General features: G+C 37.9%; 2 protein-coding genes across 2 annotated transcripts in view; both read right to left on the reverse strand.

Moving 5' to 3' along the window:
* The window catches only part of fam83fa (family with sequence similarity 83 member Fa), a 96,596-nt gene that overhangs the window by 29,399 nt on the left and 42,456 nt on the right, over positions 1-24,741 (reverse strand). The window contains exon 2 of the mRNA XM_072442875.1: positions 1,059-1,549. Coding sequence (XP_072298976.1) covers positions 1,059-1,532 — 474 coding nt within the window. The 5' untranslated portion in view covers positions 1,533-1,549. The remainder of the gene's footprint in view (positions 1-1,058; positions 1,550-24,741) is intronic.
* Positions 6,581-22,482, reverse strand: grap2a (GRB2 related adaptor protein 2a). The gene is made up of 7 exons (XM_072442152.1): positions 22,359-22,482; positions 21,605-21,696; positions 19,951-20,070; positions 10,895-11,090; positions 9,289-9,381; positions 8,213-8,323; positions 6,581-6,781 (listed from the first exon to the last, which is right to left on the reverse strand). Exons 1-7 carry the CDS (start codon positions 22,434-22,436, stop codon positions 6,587-6,589), a joined length of 885 nt encoding a protein of 294 aa, XP_072298253.1. The 5' UTR covers positions 22,437-22,482; the 3' UTR covers positions 6,581-6,586.

A 24,741-nucleotide genomic window follows, 5' to 3' on the forward strand; every position in this document is an offset into this window, starting at 1 on the left:
TTATTTGCACGAGAGAACACGAGATGACTCATTTCAAATACAACTCTGTACAGGTTATAAAACACACACACGGTCTTTTGAAAATGTTAAATACAATGACCTAAAAGCCATTCAACATATCGAAACAGGTCGAGAATAGATATAATACTGTTAATCTAAAGACATTCTTGGTCAATTCTTTACTTCTGATCGTGTATTTGACCCAAACTGCACAAGAGTTCATTCAAAACAACAAATTATGCTGGAAAAGTACTCAGAAACTGCGTATTTATGTGTGAAAATATCAAGATTAACTCATTGTTCACTCTCAAATCGTCAGCCGAGTCCGGTATAAATCCTTTAAAAACAAAATGGTTCTGAAACATTTTCCAATAAGACAAGATTCTGCTTTGTGTACAGTAAAGTGTAACATATGATCCTGTAGTTTAGCCCTCAACTTATACAAGAGTCACGTGTATTTGCAAAGCAGTTGTACAGAAAAATCTCACAAATATTTCCCACCAAACAGACCTTGTACTGCATCTTTACCCCCAGAAAAAGTCATTCAAGTGTGTACTTAGGTGGAAGTATTTTTATATTTGAGTAAGCTACTTCACTTGATATTCAGTTTCCATGACAGCTTCGGAGATGGTCACTGTCTGTCCCCTTCACTGAAGTCACCTGACCCTCGGGGGCCAATCACACTCACCGTTTCAGACAATTGACTGCGATTGGCTAAAGTAGGTCAGCGAGTGTGAGAAGTGACTGACACTGTCCTGCTTTCCAAAGGGGATTCAGTTTAAAAAGAGGGTACAATGTGAAAGTGGCCTCCTCATTTCCTCGGGTCAGGGTTCGAGAGCTGCTCTTTCTCTTTAAAGAATGTCATGGTCCACCAAAACACTTCAACATATTAATTAAACTGTGAAGAGGTGACATTTAACACGTGTGGAATGGGAAATGAATGTGACAAAAAGAAGAGCAAGAGCCCAGAGCCACGCGCGCTCCAGCAGCATCAGGCTGTATCTTTAGAAAGGTGAAAGGTCATCAGGAGCCCGTGAGGACCAATGAGATGCTCGTACCTTGTGCGCGTCCTGGATGAGTTTGCGGACCACCTGCTTGATGTGGGGTCCGGGCTCTTTGGGCGGGTGGGTGTACACGTGCACGCGCGTCACCCCCTTGTACAGGCCCGTGCTGCCGGACCAGCCCAGGTCCAGCGCCGGGACCTCGGTGTCGGACATCTCCGGCCAGTATGTGGAGTGGACCCCGGAGTCCGCGCTGCTGGAGCCTTTGGAGCGCTCGTGCGCCGCGGCCTCGCCGTCACTGTCCGTGTCGTACTCGTGGAAGACCTTCAGCAGCGTCTTGACCTCTCGCGCGGACAGGAAGTCTTTTATGTTGTCCTCTTTAAGACGCATCTTGAAGGCGCCGTCTCCGTTCCGCAGCAGCTGCTCCAGAGCCGCTCTTTGCTCTTCGCTGTAGTAAAACTCGGGCCGTGACTCCGGGATCTTCTCGTTCACGTGCTCGTCATCCATCACCGTGAGCTGAGACTCCGCCATGGCCTCGCGCTGGTCTCCTGCTCCTGCTCCTGCTCCTGCTCCTGCTCCTGCTCCTGCTCCTGCTCCTACTCCTGCTCCTGCTCCTGCCCCTGCTCCTGCTCCTGCCCCTGCTCCTGCCCCTGCTCCTGCTCCTGCTCCTGTCCAGAGCTCTGAACTGCCTTTGCTCTACCTGTGCGTCAGCCTGTGCTCTACCTGTGCGTCAGCCTTTGCTCTACCTGTGCGTCAGCCTGTGCGCTACCTGTGCGTCAGGTGCGCGCGGGGCTCAGGTAACGCAGGGGGCGGGGCTTAGGCTGTGCTTTTCATAATAAACCAGTCAGAACTTTGTCATGAATAAAGTTTCATGCGGCCGCGTCTTTATTAATGACACTTCTTCTGAAGCGCGCTCAGTATCTTCAAGTGGCAGAGACAAAGCACTTATAAATGTGAATCTTTACATTAGGATTATTGTGGTTCAATCAATGTGTCTTTGTCACTTCATCAAGAGCTTTTCACATAAAACCTCTCGTGGATGGATCAGAGAGTGCAGTGTCGGAAAAGCCTCACTCGTTCATTTATTTTTATACTTACAGCATCCGAGCAGTGACAGGATGAAACTATATCTGACCCAGGTCCAAGTTTAGACCTAAACCAGGTCCAAGTTTAGACCTAAACCCGGTCCAAGTTTAGACCTAAACCCGGTCCAAGTTTAGACCTAAACCCGGTCCAAGTTTAGACCTAAACAAGGTCCAAGTTTAGACCTAAACCCGGTCCAAGTTTAGACCTAAACCAGGTCCAAGTTTAGACCTAAACCCGGTCCAAGTTTAGACCTAAACCAGGTCCAAGTTTAGACCTAAACCCGGTCCAAGTTTAGACCTAAACCCGGTCCAAGTTTAGACCTAAACCCGGTCCAAGTTTAGACCTAAACCAGGTCCAAGTTTAGACCTAAACCCGGTCCAAGTTTAGACCTAAACCAGAGCTGGATTAGGTCTTGCACAAGGAAACAACTGGCTTTAAATCAGGAATAGTGATGTTTTGTATGCAAATGAACAGATAACAATGAACAATCAGAGTAGAAACTTGGCCTTTTTGTCTGTTTTATCTGAACTTTTCTTGGTGAAATGTAGTTTTTTTTAAAGTAACTCCAAAACTACAACTGTTCGAATGTAGTATTTTATGAGTATAAAGATCATTATGTTCTCTCTGAGTGAAAAATACACTGTCTTTTCAAAAAAACTGTACAAATCACCGCATGAAGGCTAAAAAAGCGTGTTTGTTCCAAGCGTGTGAGAGACGGATTCTGTTTTCCCGTCACTTCAGAGGCGTTTGTGATCCGCTGCTGTCGACTTTCTTTAGTTCAGCAAACACGGACACAGAGAACGCTTTGTGTCTGGTTCTGTCTGTGAGGCTGCTCGAAGAATAACGAAGGTTTACAAAAGGTCAAAGGTTCAAAGTCACCTGGAAACGCCTGGTTTTCACTGCATTTTATGTTATGTTATAGTTTTAATTTTTTATTTATTGAAAGGCAACAGATGAACACATGGAACAACATTTAAAACTGTGAAGCCACAAATGAACTGTAGCTCCTTAAAAAGAGTGAAATGTGCAGATGTTATTCTTGAGCTGGATTTTTAAATTATTTTATTTTCATGTTTTAGACCTCTTACCAAATGGCCCAATTTCCATTGAATAAATAAATAAACTAAGAAAATTTTAATTAAATGAATGCGTTTTTTGTTTTTAAACTAATGCCATTAAAAATAAAAAATAGATTAATTAAATCAATGGGGTTTTCCCCCCACTAAATTACCGTTAATAAAAAATCAAAAAGATGAATACAGTACCATAACAATTGTTGTCAATAAAAGCTATATTTGATTTGAACATGATTACCTCAAATGTCTGGACACATATAAGTCATGAAATTCAAAATAAAAATTCTACATTCCTTTAGTTGAAAAAAGCACACTGCGTAACATTTCAGATGATACATTAAAGGCCGATTTGAGAACTCAAGTGGAAGTGCGCATGCGCACTCCCCCGTGTGGACGCACAAAAAAGCGTCACTGCTAACACGTGCGTTTGTTTATTAGCGCAACGGATCGCATCGCATCTCTCGTCTCCGTAGATTTCTGTCTCTTTTGAGCTCAAACTGTCTTTCTCTGTCTTAATTTTGTCCTGTACACTGAGGGAACTATATTATGATAGATCCATGCGCTTAGACGCGCGGAAACGTGCTGCTCTCCTGGGGACGAGCCGACGAGGCTGCAGGTGAACAGTAGGTCTAATCGGCAGTCCACGCCAGGAAAGAAGAGGGCCAAAAAATCGTCCATTCCACCTTTAAGCATTTTTTTTTATGAATGGTGTTTTCTTTTGCACAAAAATACCTGGCGATCGATTGGTTTAAGCCATTCAAGAAACCCGCATGAGAATAAGGTTTTAATGAGGTGAAACTTACACAGTGGGGCTTTAGCACTTTTAATTTAATTCAACCCTTCAGTTGCGCTGGAGGTTTTCCAAATGAGTCGTGTTCCCTTAAGCACAATGTTTTCAGTGGAAACCTTTACAAACACACGGAGAACATGCAACATACTCAACATAAAAGGTCCCACGTGCTCTGGAGATCGAACCCTCAACCTTCTTGTGGTAAGAGCTTAAAGTGCCCCCTACAGGTCGGACGACTCATGGAACTAAAATGTAGTTAAGACTAATATAATCAGAATTTTGATATTTAAAGAAATATAAAAATCTGATCTCAGAATTTTGGAGGTTTATAATTTCACTTCCTGTTTGTAATTGATGACATCAAACTAGGAAATTATCTAGCAAACACTGAGAAAAAATGAATTTAATGTCAATGTTTCAAAATTTTACAAATAAAAATATACAATAGCGACTTTATTTTGTTGAATTCATTATTAGAATATCAAAATGTTGTTTTCTTTGTGTAAATTATGTACAAACTTTGACTGGAATGAGGGTCCCACGTGTGATGTCATTTTCCACAGATTTTTCTAAAAATTCTGCCCAAATACCTGCTCGATCGGTATAAAACTATCCTTTATATGTAAAACAAGTAAATAAATAAAGTTAAAATTGGAAAATCGTAAAAACCTGTCATAGGCACTTTAATGCACTAAACACTAACACTAAAAAGTACAGTTTCTACAAAATAGTTAATAAAAGTACTTATATATTAGTACTCTGTTCCGCTTCAGCACTCGCTTCTATTGCTGCAGTTTTTTTTTTTTTTTTTTTTGTGCTATTTTATTTTATACTCCTGGTATGTACCGCAACACCACATTTTCTATAATTTTTTACGTTTTTCTTTATATTCCTACTTGTTAAATCCAAACTAGATACTTCCACAGCAGTGCGATGAGTAAATACAGTACAATTAATCTGGAAAATAATGTGCCACCGTCAGCAGTTGTCAAATTATAGTGATCTTATTTTGAAAGGCCGCGTGCCGTTCCCACTTCCTGCACCAACAATAGCCTCGGACTGACCTCGTGCGGCTCGTTAAAGTGACAGCTTCTGTTCACGCGCGTCTGCCGTGAAGTTTCCCCAAATGACGCAACTGTGTGTGCATAACAACTCAATGCAACGAGTTTTACAGCAGCTTTTTCCAGTTATGATGACAGTAACTTTTAATTTTTGCTTCTCCACAGATCTGACTCGTAACTTGAGCTAGCGCGACTAGCAATAACGTCTACGTGATAACAAGTGCCGGAAAAGTTACATAGTGCACCTTTAATCACATCAGCCTAATAAACAAAATAATAAACATAATAATAACGCTCACAAGGACCTATAATGAAACGCTTGTGTGACATTTGTATTATAGTTTCAGCAGCAAACGCTTCACTGAAACTAACAACAAGCTCAAAAGTATCGATACTCATCAAGACCGTTTGCACTTCGTCAAGTTTTGGAAAATCCTAAATCTGACTTTTCCTGAACAGTTTTAGCACGATCTTGAAGATAAATGTGGTCGACTAATAAAATGATCATATTTCGATAATCGTCATCGTTAATTGGACTGAACAGACTCTAAAACACGTGGTAAAAATACCTTTTTATAACAAAGACACCAGCATTATCAAATCAAAATGTCAAAAAAGAAAAAACAATTTAAAAAATGTTTATCTTTGATACACTTTATTCGTAAATATTCTCCGCCCAGAAGCCTTCAATCACCAGAGTTAAACCTGTATTTGGTTTATTTAAAGTCCCAAATGTACAATAAAAAGAAAAAAAAGAAAAATTGACACTTACCAACTTTATGTGCCTTTTTTATGCCTTTATTTTTTGCTAAACTCTTTGGTCCTGTCCTGTTTTGTCTGTTTTTGTGTTTGTTTAACGACTGTGTCCGTCGTTAAAGATACAAAGCGCCACACATAAGGTGGAGGCGTCGACAAGAAAGTCGTCGTAAAAGATACATACGCTCAGCACAGACGTGTGCAGAGGCAGATAGCGCGCTGATATGGGAAAGAATCAATCTAAAAGTGATGTGTCCATCCCGGAGACGCCTGTCATGCTGCAATGTCAAATAAATATGGGAAAGAGAGTCTGGAATGCTATGTTTGTGGTCTGTAATTTTTGTGTGATTTTAATGCAATTTTGTTCCTGTTGTGTGAAGCACTTTGAATTGCCTAGTGTATTAAATGCGCTCTACAAATAAACTTGCCTTGCCTTTTTTATTTTGAAATATAAAAACATTTAAAAAAAAAAAAAAAAGTCGTCAAATCTAAAAAATAAATAATCGGTGACTGGTCGTCTACTAAAATAATCGTTAGTTGCCAAACCCTTCTTAACTCAAATTACATAAAAGCTCACAAAATTCAAAATAGTATAAAATGTCATTCTTTCTGTTCATATTCCTCAAGTGCAGATTGACCCGATGGTGCGTTCGTGGCCCCCCGATGGTCCGTTCGAGGCCCCCCGATGGTCCGTTCGAGGCCCCCCGATGGTGCGTTCGAGGCCCCCCGATGGTCCGTTCGAGGCCCCCCGATGGTGCGTTCGAGGCCCCCCGATGGTCCGTTCGAGGCCCCCCGATGGTGCGTTCGAGGCCTCCGTCACAGCTGCTCCGTGTAGTTGGCGGGGAACAGGCCGCTTTTGCCCCGCAGTCTCCCCTTCCACCAGGAGGGGTCGCTGCGGTCCAGAACCTCGATGACGTCTCCGGCTCTGAACTCCAGCTCGTCGTCCTCTTCGGCGGTGAAGTCGTACAGGGCCCTGACCTGCGGCGCCGACGCCCGCTGAGGGAGGCGGTCCTAAAGCAACGGTTAAAACAATAAAAGCGTACTGAGTCCAAGCGTTGAGTATAATAATGTAATAAAGTGTTGAGTATAATAATGTAATAAGGTGTTGAATATAAGAATGTAATAAAGTGTTGAGTATAATAATATAATAAAGTGTTGAGTATAATAATGTAATAAAGTGTTGAGTATAATAATGTAATAAAGTGTTGAGTATAATAATATAATAAAGTGTTGAGTATAATAATGTAATAAAGTGTTGAGTATAATAATGTAATAGTGTTGAGTATAATAATGTAATAAAGTGTTGAGTATAATAATGTAATAAAGTGTTGAGTATAATAATGTAATAGTGTTGAGTATAATAATGTAATAAAGTGTTGAGTATAATAATGTAATAAAGTGTTGAGTATAATAATGTAATAGTGTTGAGTATAATAATGTAATAAAGTGTTGAGTATAATAATGTAATAAGGTGTTGAATATAAGAATGTAATAAAGTGTTGAGTATAATAATATAATAAAGTGTTGAGTATAATAATATAATAAAGTGTTGAGTATAATAATGTAATAAAGTGTTGAGTATAATAATGTAATAAAGTGTTGAGTATAATAATGTAATAGTGTTGAGTATAATAATGTAATAAAGTGTTGAGTATAATAATGTAATAGTGTTGAGTATAATAATGTAATAAAGTGTTGAGTATAATAATGTAATAGTGTTGAGTATAATAATGTAATAAAGTGTTGAATATAGTATTATAATAACTGCGTACAAATAGTTCAAGTGTTTCAGTCGAGCAAACGTTCACAAAGGGACGTGTGTTGTATGTTTGGTTGTGTGTGGTTGTGTGTGTTGTATGTGCTGTTGTGTGGCTGTGTGTGAGGTTGTATGTGTGTGGTTGTGTGTTGTTTCCTTGTGGTTGTGTGTAATGTGTGGTTGTGTGTGGTTGTGTGTTGTGTTGTATGTGTTGGTTGTGTGTGGTTGTGTTGTATGTGTGGGTGTGTGTTGTGTGTGGTCGTGTGTGGTTGTGTGTGTTGTGTGTAGTTGTGTGTGGTTGTGTGTTGTGTTGTATGTGTGGTTGTGTGTGTTGTGTGTGGTTGTGTGTGTTGTGTGTGTTTGTGTGTGGTTGTGTGTTGTGTTGTATGTGTGGTTTTGTGTGTTGTGTGTGTTCATGTGTGGTCGTGTGTGTGGTTGTGTGTGTGGTTGTGTGTGTTGTGTGTGGTTGTGTATGGTTGTGTGTATGGTTGTTTGTGTTGTATGTGTGTGTGGTTGTGTGTTGTGTTGTTTGTGTGGTTTTATGTGTTGTGTGTGTTTGTGTGTGTTGTGTGTGGTTGTGTGTGTATGGTTGTTTGTGTTGTATGTGTGTGTTCGTGTGTGTTGTGTGTGGTTGTGTGTGTATGGTTGTTTGTGTTGTATGTGTGTGGTTGTGTGTGGTTGTGTACCTGAGGCAGAGGTTCAGACGGTCGTCGGGGCAGAGCTGCACTCATGGGGCTGTGACTGCGAGCTGTGTGTCCGATTGTGTGAGCGCGCTCCTCCAGACCAGGACGCCCCACCTCCAAACACACAGACAAACACACAAACAAGCAAACAAACAAACAAACAACAAAAACACACAAACAATATTAACCAATACAACTGCAGAGACTATCTCATTACAAATACTTTTATGAGTAGATGTGTACTTGTACTTGAAACTAAGTAGAATGATTCTAACCATGTAATTGGAATTATTAGTTACATTCAAACTCATAACGAGAACTGAGAAGAGCACATGTCACACTGCATCGCCCGCTCTGATTGGCCAGAGCTCAGAGAATATGCAAATTGATTCATTAATCTTAAAAAATCTAAATTTGTATTGTTATTAAAAAAAGGTTCAAAAGTAAATACCGGTAGAAATTACTTTTCACACGTACTTTGTAACTTTCAGTCGAGTTAAATAGTGGCAACAGTACTTGTACTTGTAATAGAGTACATTACCAGTACTTTTACTTGAGTACACATGTTTAGTACACTTAAAGGTGGTATGGAAGATTTTTTTCAGCAAATTTTTTATCATATTTCCTCGTGGCGTGGATAAATCATTTGTCCTGCCACGTATCAATCATAAAACTCTCCTATCGCTCACCTGCAGCCGCGTCAGGCTCGTCCCACGTTTCCGCGTGCTTAAGCGCATGAATCTATCATAATATAGTTCCCTCAGTGTACGGGGCAAAATGAAGACGGAGAAAGACAGCTCGAGCTGACGCAGAAGTGGACAGAAATATACGGGAGACGAGCGATGCGCTCCGTTGCGCTAATAAACAAACGCACGTGTGTGTTGTATCAGTCCGCACGGGGGAGTGCGCATGCGCACTTCCGCCTGCGTTCTCAAATCGCCGAAAAATCGTCCATACCGCCTTTAATATAAGCTTTCTTCCGCATGTAACAATTTTTTTTTTTAGTTTTGTTCCTGTGTTTTCAATGTTCAGCTGAGACCAATGAACTCCTGTGTTTCTAAACTACAGCAGAGTTGTACCATGTGACTGTGAGGCTGGTCCGACGCTCTCCGAGGGGCCGTGGAGGTGGGACTTGGAGAGTTTCCTCTCTCTGGAAGACTTCCTCTTTTAACCTGCGAGCGAGAAACAACGGAGCATAAACACATCGAAGGAAACGTGTAACTTATAATAAATGTGCAATAAACATGTGATAAAGTGTAACAAACGTGTAGTAAACGTGTAATAAACATGTAATAGATGTAATATAACATGTAATAAATAAACGTGAAATAAACGTGTAATAAATGTACAATAAACGTATAAAACGATGTAATAGATGTGTACTTAAGGTATAATAAATAAACATGTAAAATGTGCAACAGATGTGTACTAAACGTGTAATAAATAAATGTGTAATGAGCATGTAATAAAAGTGTAATAAACATGTAATAGGTGTAATAAACGTTTAATAAATGTAACAATCGTGTTATAAACTAGTAAATGTAATAAATGTCCCAGGTCTCTGTCTCAAGAGTTTATCGAGTGTTTTCTTCTGTTTACGTTTTAGTTTCTATGGCAATTTAGAGTGAAATCCGATTGACGTAAATCTAAAGTTTCAAATTCGTTACAAACAAATCAAAGTCCGAACAATGAAGCGAGTCGTTACTTCTACAAACAAACTGTTTACAAGACTTTTTTACTAAATAAGACATAATTTTGTCAGAATCAAAATCAGAAGGTATTTGTCATTTCAGAATAAAAATAAATAAATAAATAAAATTGCAAAATAGTATTGTAAATATGTTTGGGTTAAAATACTGTTGACATAAAATCAGTGTCAATTAATAAGTTCATGTTTTTAAGTTATGTACATGTTGTAATTTACTTTTCTGCTGGCTAAATATTCACTGTCCAACCTAAATGATTAAAAAACTTAAATTAAAATATTAAGATTTTTTTTTGAGTAGTGGGTCTCATACTGTAATAATATCATAAATATTACCAAAAAATCTCGTTTATAGTAAAAAAAAAAAAAAAACGAGTACAAAGTCTATAAAAAGAGTGTATAAGGTCATATTTTTGCATTTTTGTGTAGTTCACATTTCTCTGATAATTAGACCTCAATTAACACGTTTAAAGGCTGAATATTGTTAACGTGACAGTCGAGAATCTCATTTTTTGGCGGACGTCCTGCTTTGGGATCGTGACCGCGACAGGGACAGCGACCGCAACAGTGACAATGACCGCGACAGTGACAATGACCGCGACAGTGACAATGACCGCGACAGTGACCGCAACAGTGACAATGACCGCGACAGTGACAATGACCGCGACAGTGACCGCAACAGTGACCGCGACAGTGACCGCAACAGTGACAATGACCGCGACAGTGACAATGACCGCGACAGTGACAATGACCGCGACAGTGACAATGACCGCGACAGTGACAATGACCGCGACAGTGACAATGACCGCGACAGTGACAATGACCGCGACAGTGACCGCAACAGTGACAATGACCGCGACAGTGACAATGACCGCGACAGTGACCGCAACAGTGACCGCGACAGTGACCGCAACAGTGACAATGACCGCGACAGTGACAATGACCGCGACAGTGACAATGACCGCGACAGTGACAATGACCTGCTGAGCGGCGGCGGAGGAGGGGCTGCGCGTCCCCGTCGTCCCGTCGTTGAGGTAGATCTCTCTAGTCTTGGAGATGCTGGCGCTCTTGTAGAACTCCACCAGTTTGTTCAAGGAGGTGAACTTCTCTGACCACAGGAAGTACTGGCCCTTGCAGTCCCGCATCACTTTGAAATGTTGGACGTCGTTCTCGTGCCTGGGGGCGGGGACAAAAAACACACATAAAATGACTTCCTGTTCGTTTCAGACGTGATTAAACAGGTGAAAAGGAAAAAAAAACAGCGCGATCAAACGTGCACTTGAGGCCGTGAAACACCCGTCTGCACATAGTCACTTAAAGGCTCAGTCTGTGGTTTTTTTTATCTTATATTGGAGCGTTCATCGTGCTTTCTTTCTGTTAAAGCTCGGCGTTTAAGGGATTACCCGTCTAATTAGGCGAGGTGAGTTTTTTTGTCGTGTTTATTTCATTCATAAGAGGTTTAAAAGCCGACAGGAAAAGACGCCTTAAAGTCACAAAAACAAAAAAAATACGTCAAAATGCACTTTAAAAGAGAAGAAGAAGAGTGCACAGCTAAACACAACTGCCCTTGAATGAAATAAAGCCATCACGTTTTCTCATTTTATCCACTTTTGCTTGTTTGTCCGTGAAGACTAAAGTAGGTTGTTTTTACCGTGTTTCGGCGAGCGTCGGTACGAGTAAAAACAATCTACATTTGTCTTCATTAACGAGCAAAAGTATTTACACAGAACTATAATTATAACGTTTCTGAAGAACACACCTTCATCTGTTTAAACATGCGTACGATTACTTCAGAAGACATGACAGAGCCAACTGGAATATTTATCCATCTATCTACGTATGTATCTATACTCCATACTTTTGACAACACTAAGAGTACAATTACTTCAATTAAAAAAAAAAACATTCCTCAAGTTTGGAGTAAAAGTGTAGCGTCAGAAAGTACCTACAATAAGTAAATGTAACTACCCAACTCTGCTATTGGTATTGGTATTAGTAGTTGTAGTAATAGTAATAGTAACAATAACAATAAGCATAAGTGGTGGTAGTAGTAGTAGTAGTAGTAGTTGTAGTAGTAGTAGTAAATATAAGTGGTAGTAGCAGCAGTAGAATACAATGTAACTGCATACTACCCAACTCTGGTATAGGTATTAGTAAAAGGGTAATAGTAGTAATAACAATTAGTGTGTGTTTAAGTGGTAGAGGTAGTAATAAGCACAAGGAGTAGTAGTAGTAGCAGTAGTAGCAATCGTAGTAGCAGCAGTAGTAGTAATATTAAGTATAAGTGGTAGTAGTAGTAGAATACAGTGTATTAGTATTTGCAGTATGTATTTGACTGTTTTGTGCCTTTAGCGTGCCGTTTGCCTCCCTGCACTGCCCTCTGCTGGCCGACTGCACTATGGAACGTTTCCACACACTGCTTATACTATTTGGATTGAAATTGATAGAAACAATTATTTTACAAATTGATTAAACCAGAAATTATTCAGTTTGTTGTTTAAGACACAAAATGCCAGAGAATTTGAGTATTTTAAAATTAATTTATGTCCAGATGAAGCTGCAGTGTTTTTTTGTTTTTAAGACGCCAGGATCCACTCACTCGATTGTTAATGCGGAATTTACTGTGATTTTTTTATTTAGAATTTTTACACAGAGAAAAACACTGAAAGCGACCGCAAGACTCAGCGACGGAAATTCCAAATCAAAAAAATTCTAAGTGAGATATTTTCCTGCTTTAAAAATTCAAAATCTGACGAAACAAATTATCTCAGTTAATTTATTTTATATGGACCATTTTTAAGCGATTGGATTCCCACATTATGATTTCCATAAACCATCCGACGGCTGAACTTTACGTCTTCTTATTGTGATTTTTCTGTATTGTTCCGTGTTTATTCATTATGTAAAAAAATATATAATAATAATAACAATTTTAAATAAAGAACCTTAGAGCTGAGTGATTTTGACCGAAAATAATATAAAATTTTTTGAACAATATTCAGACCATGTCAAGCCAACAAAAGATGTATTAAAAAATTAAAACATATAAAAAAAATGATGTCTTTAAAGTCCATGTGACACATTAAACAGCACTTTACAGTAAAACAAACAGAACATGATTATGTTTCAGATTTGACCAAACATTTGACCTGTTTTTCTCCAACTTGGCACTTTTGGTGACGTTTATAATGTCACTTCCTGGTTGGACATGTCCAACAAATATGACATATATGCTACATATATACTACAGCTGTTACCTAGCAACTGGATTGTAACCAAAATCCATTCAAATCATACAATAGTTATGATTTGATAAATAATTTCACCTGACAACACGTTTATTTTGTTAAATAAAGTCATAAAAAGGTGTAAGTAATGGTGCTTTTTGATGACATCACAGTTAAACTCAGCTCTACTTCCTGTAATTTTGAACTTTCAATTGTCATATTTTCTAAAGGTGTGATCATTATTTACCAAAGGGACTATTTCCCTAAACGACTTCATAATTAGAAAAACACGAGAACCTTTCACAGGGACATTTTTGCAGACTGTGCTACTGCTACTAATACTTCTACAACTACTGCTACTTATACTGCTACTACCGCTACTGCTACTTATACTGCTACTACTGCTACTTATACTGCTACTACCACTACTGCTACTGCTACTACTACTCACAGTTACTGACAGAGTACCGCCTTCTCAGTTGGGCAAGTAGTGACAGTGGTTAAGGTGAGGAGGAAATGAGTGTAAGTCTGTGTGCGTGCGTGTGCGTGTGCGTGTGCGTGTGTGTGTGTGTGTGTGTGTGTATGCGTGTGTGTGTATATGTATGCGTGCGTATGTATGTGTGTGCGTGTATGTATGTATGTGTGTGTGTGTATGTATATGTATGTGTGTGTGTGTTTAGTGTGTGTATGTTTAGTGTGTGTGTGTGTGTGTATGTATGCGTGCGTATGTATATGTGTGTGCGTGTATGTATGTATATATATATATATATATGTGTGTGTGTGTGTGAGTGTTTAGTGTGTGTGTGTGTGTGTGTGTGTGTGTGTGTGTGTGTGTGTATGCGTGCGCGTGTATGTATGTATGTATATGTGTGTGTGTGTGTGTGTGTGTGTTTAGTGTGTGTGTGTGTGTATGTGTGTTTAGTGTGTGTGTGTGTGTTTAGTGTGTTAGTGTGTGTGTGTGTGTTTAGTGTGTGTGTGTGTGTGTGTGTGTGTGTGTGTGTGTGTATAGTGTGTGTGTGTGTGTTTAGTGTGTGTGTGTGTGTGTGTTTAGTGTGTGTGTGTGTGTGTGTGTGTGTGTGTTTAGTGTGTTAGTGTGTGAGTGTGTGTGCAGTTTGCTCCAGTGTGATATGAGTCACACACACTGTGGTACGAGCTGCAAACGTGCAAAGCCGGAACTCGAGCGGCACAAAAGTGGAGCGCGAGCGAGAACTGCAGCGCGAGCGAGAAGAACTGCAGCGACGGCAGAACAAGCGACGCGCTCAATCACGTCTTACGCAGCCCACGGTCACGGATTTAAAGACACACTACGAAACTTGACTCCCGCTGCGCCTGTGTCGCTCCACAGCTTACACAGTTTAGGTTTGGACTTATGCGTCTTATATTTGAGTGTTTTATTAGGTAAAAAATGCCTTGATATTCAGACGATGTCATGTACATTCAGCAGAAATGTCAAACACGTCTTTAAATGTGTTAGGTGTGAAATGTGAAATATCTGTCAAATTAATCACACAATTGCAGTAAAATTATTAGAAAATTTTGCAACTTGTTTTTCATTTTTATTTTTAATCTGCTCTATTTGTAGCCTTTTCATTTACCATAAATGATACACTCGATATTACATTTTTGCACATAGTAAAAAAAAGAAAGAAATGTCTGTAAAATTAATCACAAAAATGCCGAAAATTATTTGAACATTTTGTAACATATTGATTTTTAATTAAAATTTTTAATCTGCTCTTTTTTCTTTTTTTTTTTAGCATTTTTGCCCATAAACGATACACTTGATATGACATTTTTGCACAGTCAAAAAAAATTATTAAATGTCTGTCAAATTAATAACAAAAATAAAAAACATACTGTTTTTTAATTTCATTTTAATCTGTTCTTTTGTATAATTTTTTTTTAAAACCATAAACGATACACTCGATACATTTTGTAACATAGTAAAAAAAAAAAAATAATAATAATACTATGAAATGTCTGTAAAATTTATCACAAACATGCAGAAAATTATTTAAAGTTTTGCAACATCTTGGTTTTTTATTTTTATTTTGAATCTGCTCTTTTTGTAGCATTTGTTTTTTCCATAAACAATATACTCGATATGACATTTTTGCACATATTCAAATTAATATTCACGATATTATTGCAGTTTGAGGCCAAATACTCAAAAAATCTTAATCTTTTAATATTATAATAATAATAATAATAATAATAATAATAATAATAATAATAACAATTTAGGATGGACAGTGAAAATTTTGCCAGTAAAAAAATCACAAAAGTGCAGAATATCTTTAAACATCCTCATTTGAATATTTTTTTATAAACATCTCCACAATAAAATGATAAATTCAATATTAAAATTTGGCACATCTTCAAAACAACATCCACAGTATTTTCTACTTGATCGGACGCCCTTTTTTACTTTTCAATTTTTAGTTTTAATGTTGTTGTTATTCGTTATCAATGTTATTCCTCCAATAAAATACAACTCGACGTGCACGTCTCACATAGTTTTAGATTTATTTCTCACTGTTTAGTATTTTTAACAAAGAACACGCAAACGTCACGTGGCGTAAATGGCAAAAGGCACAAAAACGACACATTTATCTCGACTTTCAATGGGAAGTTAAAAGTATGAGAAGTGTAAACGCTGCGATCCAAAGTGAAAAAACATGAAAAAATACATTTAATAAAGACAGTTCTTCCCTTCACAAGTTATAAAGTTACACTGTGCGACTTTAAAGCTTCAACGTCATTTAAAGTGACGACAAAGATTCTTCTGAGTTTAGAGGGAAATATGTGGAAGAATGTTGTGAATGTCGTTCTGAAAAGATGAATATTGTTGTATATTGTCCGTGCAGTTTTTCAAATGTGATTCATAACGTTAAGTTTGTTCTCTTTTGTGGGTGATTTTAGAACACATTTCACATTTGACTAATACTTAAACCTCAACATTTAAGCAACTAATACAGGACCAAAGAAAGAAAGCAGGACTAAAACAGTATTAAGCCAAGATCTAAACCAGGTCTAAAGTAAGACTAAACAGGACTAAACCGGAGACAAAAAAGGACAAAACTAGTATCTTGCTTGCTTTACTCTCTCGCTTTAGTCTCTATTGCTTGCTTTAGTCTCTTGCTTTAGTCTCTCTTACTTTAGTCTCTTGCTTGCTTTAGTCTCTTACTTTAGTCTCTTGCTTGCTTTAGTCTCTTGCTTTAGTCTCTTGCTTTAGTCTCTTGCTTGCTTTAGTCTCTTGCTTGCTTTAGTCTCTTGCTTGCTTTAGTCTCTTGCTTGCTTTAGTCTCTTGCTTGCTTTAGTCTCTTGCTTTAGTCTCTTGCTTTAGTCTCTTGCTTTAGTCTCTTGCTTTAGTCTCTCTTACTTTAGTCTCTCTTACTTTAGTCTCTCTTACTTTAGTCTCTCTTACTTTAGTCTCTTGCTTTAGTCTCTTACTTTAGTCTCTTGCTTGCTTTAGTCTCTTGCTTTAGTCTCTTGCTTTAGTCTCTTGCTTTAGTCTCTTGCTTTAGTCTCTTGCTTTAGTCTCTTGCTTGGTTTAGTCTCTTGCTTGGTTTAGTCTCTTGCTTGGTTTAGTCTCTTGCTTGGTTTAGTCTCTTGCTTGGTTTAGTCTCTTGCTTTAGTCTCTTGCTTTAGTCTCTTGCTTTAGTCTCTTGCTTTAGTCTCTTGCTTTAGTCTCTTGCTTTAGTCTCTTGCTTTCGTCTCTTGCTTTCGTCTCTTGCTTTCGTCTCTTGCTTTCGTCTCTTGCTTTCGTCTCTTGCTTTCGTCTCTTGCTTTCGTCTCTTGCTTTAGTCTCTTGCTTTAGTCTCTTGCTTTCGTCTCTTGCTTTAGTCTCTTGCTTTAGTCTCTTGCTTTAGTCTCTTGCTTTAGTCTCTTGCTTTAGTCTCTTGCTTTAGTCTCTTGCTTTCGTCTCTTGCTTTCGTCTCTTGCTTTCGTCTCTTGCTTTCGTCTCTTGCTTTCGTCTCTTGCTTTAGTCTCTTGCTTTAGTCTCTTGCTTTAGTCTCTTGCTTTAGTCTCTTGCTTTAGTCTCTTGCTTGCTTTAGTCTCTTGCTTTAGTCTCTTGCTTTAGTCTCTCTTGCTTGCTTTAGTCTCTTACTTTAAAGCAAGCAAGAGACTAAAGCAAGCAAGAAAGTAAGAGACTAAAGCAAGAGACTAAAGCAAGAGACTAAAGCGAGAGAGTAAAGCAAGAGAGTAAAGCAAGAGAGTAAAGCAAGAGACTAAAGCAAGCAAGAGACTAAAGTAAGAGACTAAAGCAAGCAAGAGACTAAAGCAAGCAAGAGACTAAAGCAAGAGACTAAAGCAAGAGACTAAAGCAAGAGACTAAAGCGAGAGAGTAAAGCAAGCAAGAGACTAAAGCAAGAGACTAAAGCAAGCAAGAGACTAAAGTAAGAGACTAAAGCAAGCAAGAGACTAAAGTAAGAGACTAAAGCAAGCAAGAGACTAAAGTAAGAGACTAAAGCAAGAGACTAAAGCAAGAGACTAAAGCAAGCAAGAGACTAAAGCAAGAGACTAAAGCAAGAGACTAAAGCAAGAGACTAAAGCGAGAGACTAAAGCAAGAGACTAAAGCAAGAGACTAAAGCGAGAGAGTAAAGCAAGAGACTAAAGCAAGCAAGAGACTAAAGTAAGAGACTAAAGCAAGAGACTAAAGCAAGAGACTAAAGCGAGAGAGTAAAGCAAGAGACTAAAGCAAGCAAGAAACTAAAGCAAGAGACTAAAGCAAGAGACTAAAGCAAGAGACTAAAGCAAGAGACTAAAGCAAGCAAGAGACTAAAGCAAGAGACTAAAGCAAGAGACTAAAGCAAGAGACTAAAGCAAGCAAGAGACTAAAGTAAGAGACTAAAGCAAGAGACTAAAGCAAGCAAGAGACTAAAGCAAGAGACTAAAGCAAGAGACTAAAGCAAGAGACTAAAGCGAGAGACTAAAGCGAGAGAGTAAAGCAAGAGACTAAAGCAAGCAAGAGACTAAAGTAAGAGACTAAAGCAAGAGACTAAAGCAAGAGACTAAAGCAAGCAAGAGACTAAAGCAAGAGACTAAAGCAAGAGACTAAAGCAAGAGACTAAAGCGAGAGACTAAAGCGAGAGAGTAAAGCAAGAGACTAAAGCAAGCAAGAGACTAAAGTAAGAGACTAAAGCAAGAGACTAAAGCAAGAGACTAAAGCGAGAGAGTAAAGCAAGAGACTAAAGCAAGCAAGAAACTAAAGCAAGAGACTAAAGCAAGAGACTAAAGCAAGAGACTAAAGCAAGAGACTAAAGCAAGCAAGAGACTAAAGCAAGAGACTAAAGCAAGAGACTAAAGCGAGAGAGTAAAGCAAGAGACTAAAGCAAGCAAGAGACTAAAGCAAGAGACTAAAGCAAGAGACTAAAGCAAGAGACTAAAGCAAGAGACTAAAGCAAGAGACTGAAGCAAGAGACGAAGGCAAGAGACGAAGGCAAGAGACTAAAGCAAGAGACTAAAGCAAGCAAGAGACTAAAGTAAGAGACTAAAGCGAGAGAGTAAAGCAAGAGACTAAAGCAAGCAAGAAACTAAAGCAAGAGACTAAAGCAAGAGACTAAAGCAAGAGACTAAAGCAAGAGACTAAAGCAAGAGACTAAAGCAAGAGACTAAAGCAAGAGACTAAAGCGAGAGAGTAAAGCAAGAGACTAAAGCAAGAGACTAAAGCAAGAGACTAAAGCAAGAGAGTAAAGCAAGAGACTAAAGCAAGAGACTAAAGCAAGAGACTAAAGCAAGAGACTGAAGCAAGAGACTGAAGCAAGAGACTAATCCTGTATAATAGGGTCTTCTGCAGCAGACTTAGCACTTCCTCAAACACAAAAATTGCTTGCACATGCACTTTTACTTTCCATATTTCCTCTAAACGGATGAATGAACTTTTTTTTTTTAAATACTTTTACTTTTGCACATCCTGGTTCTAACCTCTGAATACTGTCAACACAAGAATACACACTGGTCTACGCAAAAGAAATGTGCACGCCACCGCAACATATGTCGCTCCATCAAACAAGCCACTGTTTATCTCACTATTTCATTACAAAAAGCCAATAATCTCATTCCTTAGAGTCAAAAATGATGCCAGCAAAGTATGAGTATTTAAAAACGTAAAGATGCAGTACCTGTATAGAGAGATACTGCACGTACTGTAGAACAAGCAGGCAAAGGACTTTAAACTGTCCCGTGTCTTCTGAAAAATGTCCTGTTGTTCGGAAGTTTTGGACTGAAGTTAAGGATAAACTGCAGAAAAGTTTTTAACATTTCTATACCACTCGATTTTGGAACCATGTACTTGGGCCTAGAATCTCCTGCCGTGGACACAGTGCATTTGGACCTTTGGATTGTGCTTTTGGCAGCGGGAAAAACAGCCATAGCAAAGAAATGGATGACGCAAAACCCTCGACGACCAAGGACTGGACTGACATAACGACAGGAATTAGACAAATGGAGAAAATAACATTCGAATTTGTTTTGGAAAAGGACAAAATTTAACTGACTCTGGACTCGTTTGGACTGTTTTTAGACTTGTTTTTTGATTGATGAAAAAAACATTTTAAAATAAATACAATAAATACAAATAAAAAATAAAAATAAATTTCAAAAAAGTAAAAATACATAAGTAAAAAACATTAAAAAATAATTAAATTAAAAAGTAATAATGAATTAAATCAATACAATAAATCCAAATAATAATAATTAAAAAAAAAAAAAAGTTAAAAAGATTTCAAAAAAACATGAATCAAAAAATAATAATAAACAAAATAAAAAACCTGTTCCATACATGTTTCTTTAAGGCTGGACTCACTTGACGGAGATGGAGAACTCTCCCGGTGAACTCTGGCAACCGCGGATCACAAACTCTCCCACTTCCCTGTTTCGGAGCAGCTCCTCGGCTCTGCTGCGATTTGCACTCTCCTGGAACCACCTGCCATCGCAAAAGTCAAACGTCAAAGAGCGGTGTCTTTAAATGCTAAATTAATATAAATAAATGAAATAAATAAATAGCATAAATCAAATTAAATTAAATTAAACACTTTAAAAATGTCAAATAGCGGTGTCTTTAGATGCAAAATAATAAATAAAATAAATCAATTAAAATAAAATAAATACATTTGAAAAACGTCAAAGAGCTTTTATTATTTTTTTTTGAAGAAAAACACAGTTCGATCAAAAAGTATACGTATAAATAAAGATACAATAACTTCAACAGCAACGACAGAAAAAACAATTAATGTGTGTCATTCATTGTATTGTATTAAAATAAAATAAATAAAGATTACTTGACAGTGATTGACTGTTGTGTAACCTTAGAACTGTCTGATAAAACAATACAAAAAAAAGTATAGTATAGTGTAATAAAGTCATTTTTAAAAGTATATATATTGGATTATAAGATCAGAAATAGGTATAACACGTGACATCATCATCGTCAGACGCAGATCGGACGTGAACTTTACACGTCGCCTCTGCTGCCGTCTGTTTGAGATGAGGTCGAGGAACAGGAAGTGTGATACAGTGAGTGGGACGATTCTTGAACTCGGCGTTTCCTACGCGCATCAGTTATCCTACGCGCATCAGTTATCGAATAACTTTTGAAATTAAGTGATTCAGGTCACATTATAATCGTAAGTACCAAAAAATAATAATCGTGACAATTTTAGAAGCGAAATGAAGTCTTTTTACAATTTAAATGTACATCAAAACATTTTATCTGGCTGTTTTTGACTCGTTGAGCTAAAATGCAGGTAAGATAAATATATTTAAAAATTAGCTAACATTTTTATAATAGAATAGCAACATTTTTAGGTTTATAATTTGACTTCCTGCTTGTAATTACAAGCAGGAAGTCAAATTGACATCACAGGAAATTACCAAGAAAACACTGGGCCAAAACTCATCTAATTTCACAATTGTTTTTATTTGCCAAACAAAAATATATGAGCGCGACTTTGTCTGGAATGAGTGTCCCTGGTGTGATGTCACTTCCTGTCATTTTCTACAGATTTTTCTACAGAAATTTTTGCCACAAATACCTGCTCGATTGGTGTAAAACTGTAATTTATATGTTCGACAGGTATAAAAACACCAAATAAAGTCAAAGTTAGAAAATCTTACAACCCTGTCATACGCACTTTAACTTTAGTTTGTTTTTGAGAAAGTTAAATAGTGTAAAGCCGCTCACGAACTTAAGGAACGCTAAGAAAATGATAGATTTCACTGGTCACAGTCTCAATAATCGCGAATAATCATTAAATTGTGATATATTTCCTCAAAATAATCGCAACACTAACATTTGATATTGTGACGTCCCGAGTCGTTATAAATCCTTACAATCCAAATAAAACAATCGGCCATTGACCACTTCATCGACTAAACGAGTAAAGAACCTCTGTCTTGTCCTGAATGTGCTCGGTTACCGATCGGTTACCGCGCTCGGTTACCGCGCTCGGTTACCGCACCTGGGCACGGTCATCTCGATGTAGTTCTGAGGCACGAATCCCTCCTGACCGTTCATCTCGGCCTTGAACCAATCGTCCTGTCGACTCAGGATCTGAAACGAGGACAACTTCAGACACAGAAAGCATTTGACCACATCAGGATGGACATGTTAGCGCGACGCATGAAGGTTCACATCGCCTCCAAACGACCGGGTGCAGAAGAGCCGCAAAAGAAACTGGAATTGCACAGGAATTTTTCAACTGGCCGGCAGTTTGATGGCGAGTTTGATTCCTCGCACATGAGCAGAATAATCTCTCTGCTGTAAAGCCGCACAAAAGAACAATTACAGTCACATTTTTAACATTAGAATTCCTGAAGGCCTTAAATAGGGATGTCAAGATTATTAGGATAATCGATACAATTTTGATTATTTAGGTCACAATATAATTGTAAAGACTAAAAAAGTATAATAGTAAGTTTATTTAAAAAAGTAATATACAAAAAAAACAACGAAATTACGGTAGGCCTTTTTTAGTACAATTTGATGAAATGTGACGATTTTAAATGTAAATTTGTTCTGCTCAGCCATTCCTCATTAAAGTAAACCTAAATGTAAAACTAGTAAACAAAGAGGGTAGTTTCAAGTCAAACCAAATACTCTTTATCAGGAGGTCCCGGATGAGTGTTTTACTTAAAAACAAATACAGATTTAATAACTGAATCTTTTTCTACAACGTGCTTTCTTTAGCCAACAATCCCACGTGTGAGTCCGACCTTCAGTATGTCTCCTTTCCTGAAGCCGAGCTCGTCTTCGTCGGTGGCGTTGAAGTCGTACTTTCCTTTGGCCTCCATCGCGAAACTCCAAAAGCCAGCTCCAGCTCCAGCACCAGAACCAGCCTCTTCTGCGGAGGAAGAGTCCAGCCAATCAAGACGTGAAACATACAGGAAACAGAAGTGAAAGAGACAAGAAACAGACTTGAAACAGGCGGGAAACATGCAAGAAAAAGACGAGAAACATGCAAGAAACAGACGTGAAACAGGCGTAAAACAGGCGTGAAACAGACAAGAAACAGACGTAAAACAGAAGTGAAACAGATGAAAACAGATGTGAAACAGATGAGAAACAGACAAAAAACTACCGAGAAACAGGCGTGAAACAATCGTGAAACAGACGAGAAACAGACGAGAAACAGACAAGAAACAGACAAGAAACAAACCAGAAACAGATGAGAAACAAACGAGAAACAAACGTGAAACTGATGAGAAACAGACAAGAAACAGATGAGAAACAGATGAGAAACAGACAAAAAACTACCGAGAAACAGGCGTGAAACAATCGTGAAACAGACGAGAAACAGACGAGAAACAGACAAGAAACAGACAAGAAACAAACCAGAAACAGATGAGAAACAAACGAGAAACAAACGTGAAACTGATGAGAAACAGACAAGAAACAGATGAGAAACAGATGAGAAACAGACAAAAAACAGATGTGTAACAGATGAGAAACTGACAAACAGACGAGAAACTGACGAGAAACAGGCGTGAAACTGACGTAAAACTGACATGATACAGGCGTGAAAATGGCATGAAACAGACGTGATACAGACGTGAAACAGGTGATAAACTGACATGATACAGGCATGAAAAAGGCATGAAACAGACGAGAAACAACGACTTTGTGCCCATTTTTGTTTAATTTATTTAAAGCAATATGAACTATAAACCTGCAATCTGACAATTTAACACAACATTAAAGGGCAAAACAGGTCAATAAAATGACTCTCAATGCCAAAAATATCAGAAATGTGAAGATTTGTGAATATTAAGAATTGTTTGATCATGTTTTGTACACGTTATAACATGACGTAGAAAGTTACACAGAACCTGGAATGATCACGGCAAGAAAACTCTCAAGAAAACTGCATAATAATTACACAGAAAAAGACCACAAAGACCTCAAGTTTAGACTCTTTAAAAAACCTCAGCGATGCACAAAGCGGAGAATAAAGTTGAAGAAAACGTCCTAAAACAGATAAACTGATGACAAAATTGGACGTTTGGGGTTCTATCACTCTATTCTAGGCCTAAACTGGACTAAAAACTCTCAAAATAATTAGGAAAAACTAAATTGACTCCCAAAACTCCACATAATTTACACCTTTTCTGCAAAAATCCTTATAATCCTGCTAAAATAATATGTAATAAGAACAAATGAATACAACTCTGCTTTATGCATGTAAAAAAAGAATATGCAATAGTGTTTATGTAGTTTGTACAGTATGACGAGGCAGTAAAAGCGGAAATATGGATAATATTGTGATATTTTAATGATGAAATCGTTTCAGTTGTGTTAAAACTCTCTAAATCAAAGCTAGTTTAGACTTAATGTGGAAAATCATGTGGAAAATCAACTTTTACATTTGATAAAACGGTACATTTCTGTCCTCTGCGTTTAGTTTAGTCCAATATCGAGAGTCGTGTCTGCCAATATTGCAATATCGATTCATTTGCAATGCATTGTGAAGTTTAGAACATTAAATACTCGTTTGTGCAAGAATCGATACCAAAAAAAGGCCCTTGAAATGTGAAAAAATAGACCTTTTCAGAGCAGTTTTTGAAGGCTCATGAGCTTTGCCGGAACCAGTACAAACTCACACGGAAACGTCAAGAAAGTCGTCTCATTTTGTGTCGAGAATGTCAGTCTATTGTTTCAAACCTTGAGCTAAAAATGCAAATGAAGCATGAGACTTTAAGTAACTGGAAAAGCCCTTAAAAAAACTGAAAAACAGAAGCGGTGACTTCCCTGCCGGTCAGTGCTCGCCACAATCCTTAAATAAGAGCGGCAGAAACAGAGGAAAAAATATTTGGGGGAAATACAAAATGACCACAAACCACTAAAATAGCAGTGGTTCATAATAATAATCACTAATGAATTGAATATTCAGTGGATGAAAAGGAGAAACACGATGTGAACACAGGGAAGACGTGCAAATCTATACGTTTAAAGTGACAGGTTAAACTGCACATTTCACTAAAACGCAGCGAAAACACAATTATATTTCAGATTTTACTAAACATTTTGCACATTTGTCCCCAGTTTGACCGTTTTTGTGAAGTTTACAATTGCACTTCCTGGTTGGACACGAGCAGCAAA

Source organism: Eucyclogobius newberryi, unplaced genomic scaffold, assembly GCF_026437365.1.
Source record: "Eucyclogobius newberryi isolate DKJ021-1_F unplaced genomic scaffold, fEucNew1.0.hap1 SCAF_13, whole genome shotgun sequence".
NCBI lineage: Eukaryota > Metazoa > Chordata > Actinopteri > Gobiiformes > Gobiidae > Eucyclogobius > Eucyclogobius newberryi.

Bases quoted from the DNA above. Each gene is read 5' to 3' on its own strand.
- grap2a (XM_072442152.1), bottom strand. From the start codon at position 22,436: ATGGAGGCCAAAGGAAAGTACGACTTCAACGCCACCGACGAAGACGAG. The intron at 20,071-21,604 runs GTGCGGTAACCG...TTGCGATGGCAG, and splicing joins ATCGAGATGACCGTGCCCAG to GTGGTTCCAGGAGAGTGCAA. The intron at 9,382-10,894 runs GTCATTGTCACT...TCTCGCTCGCAG, and splicing joins CCTCCGCCGCCGCTCAGCAG to GTTAAAAGAGGAAGTCTTCC.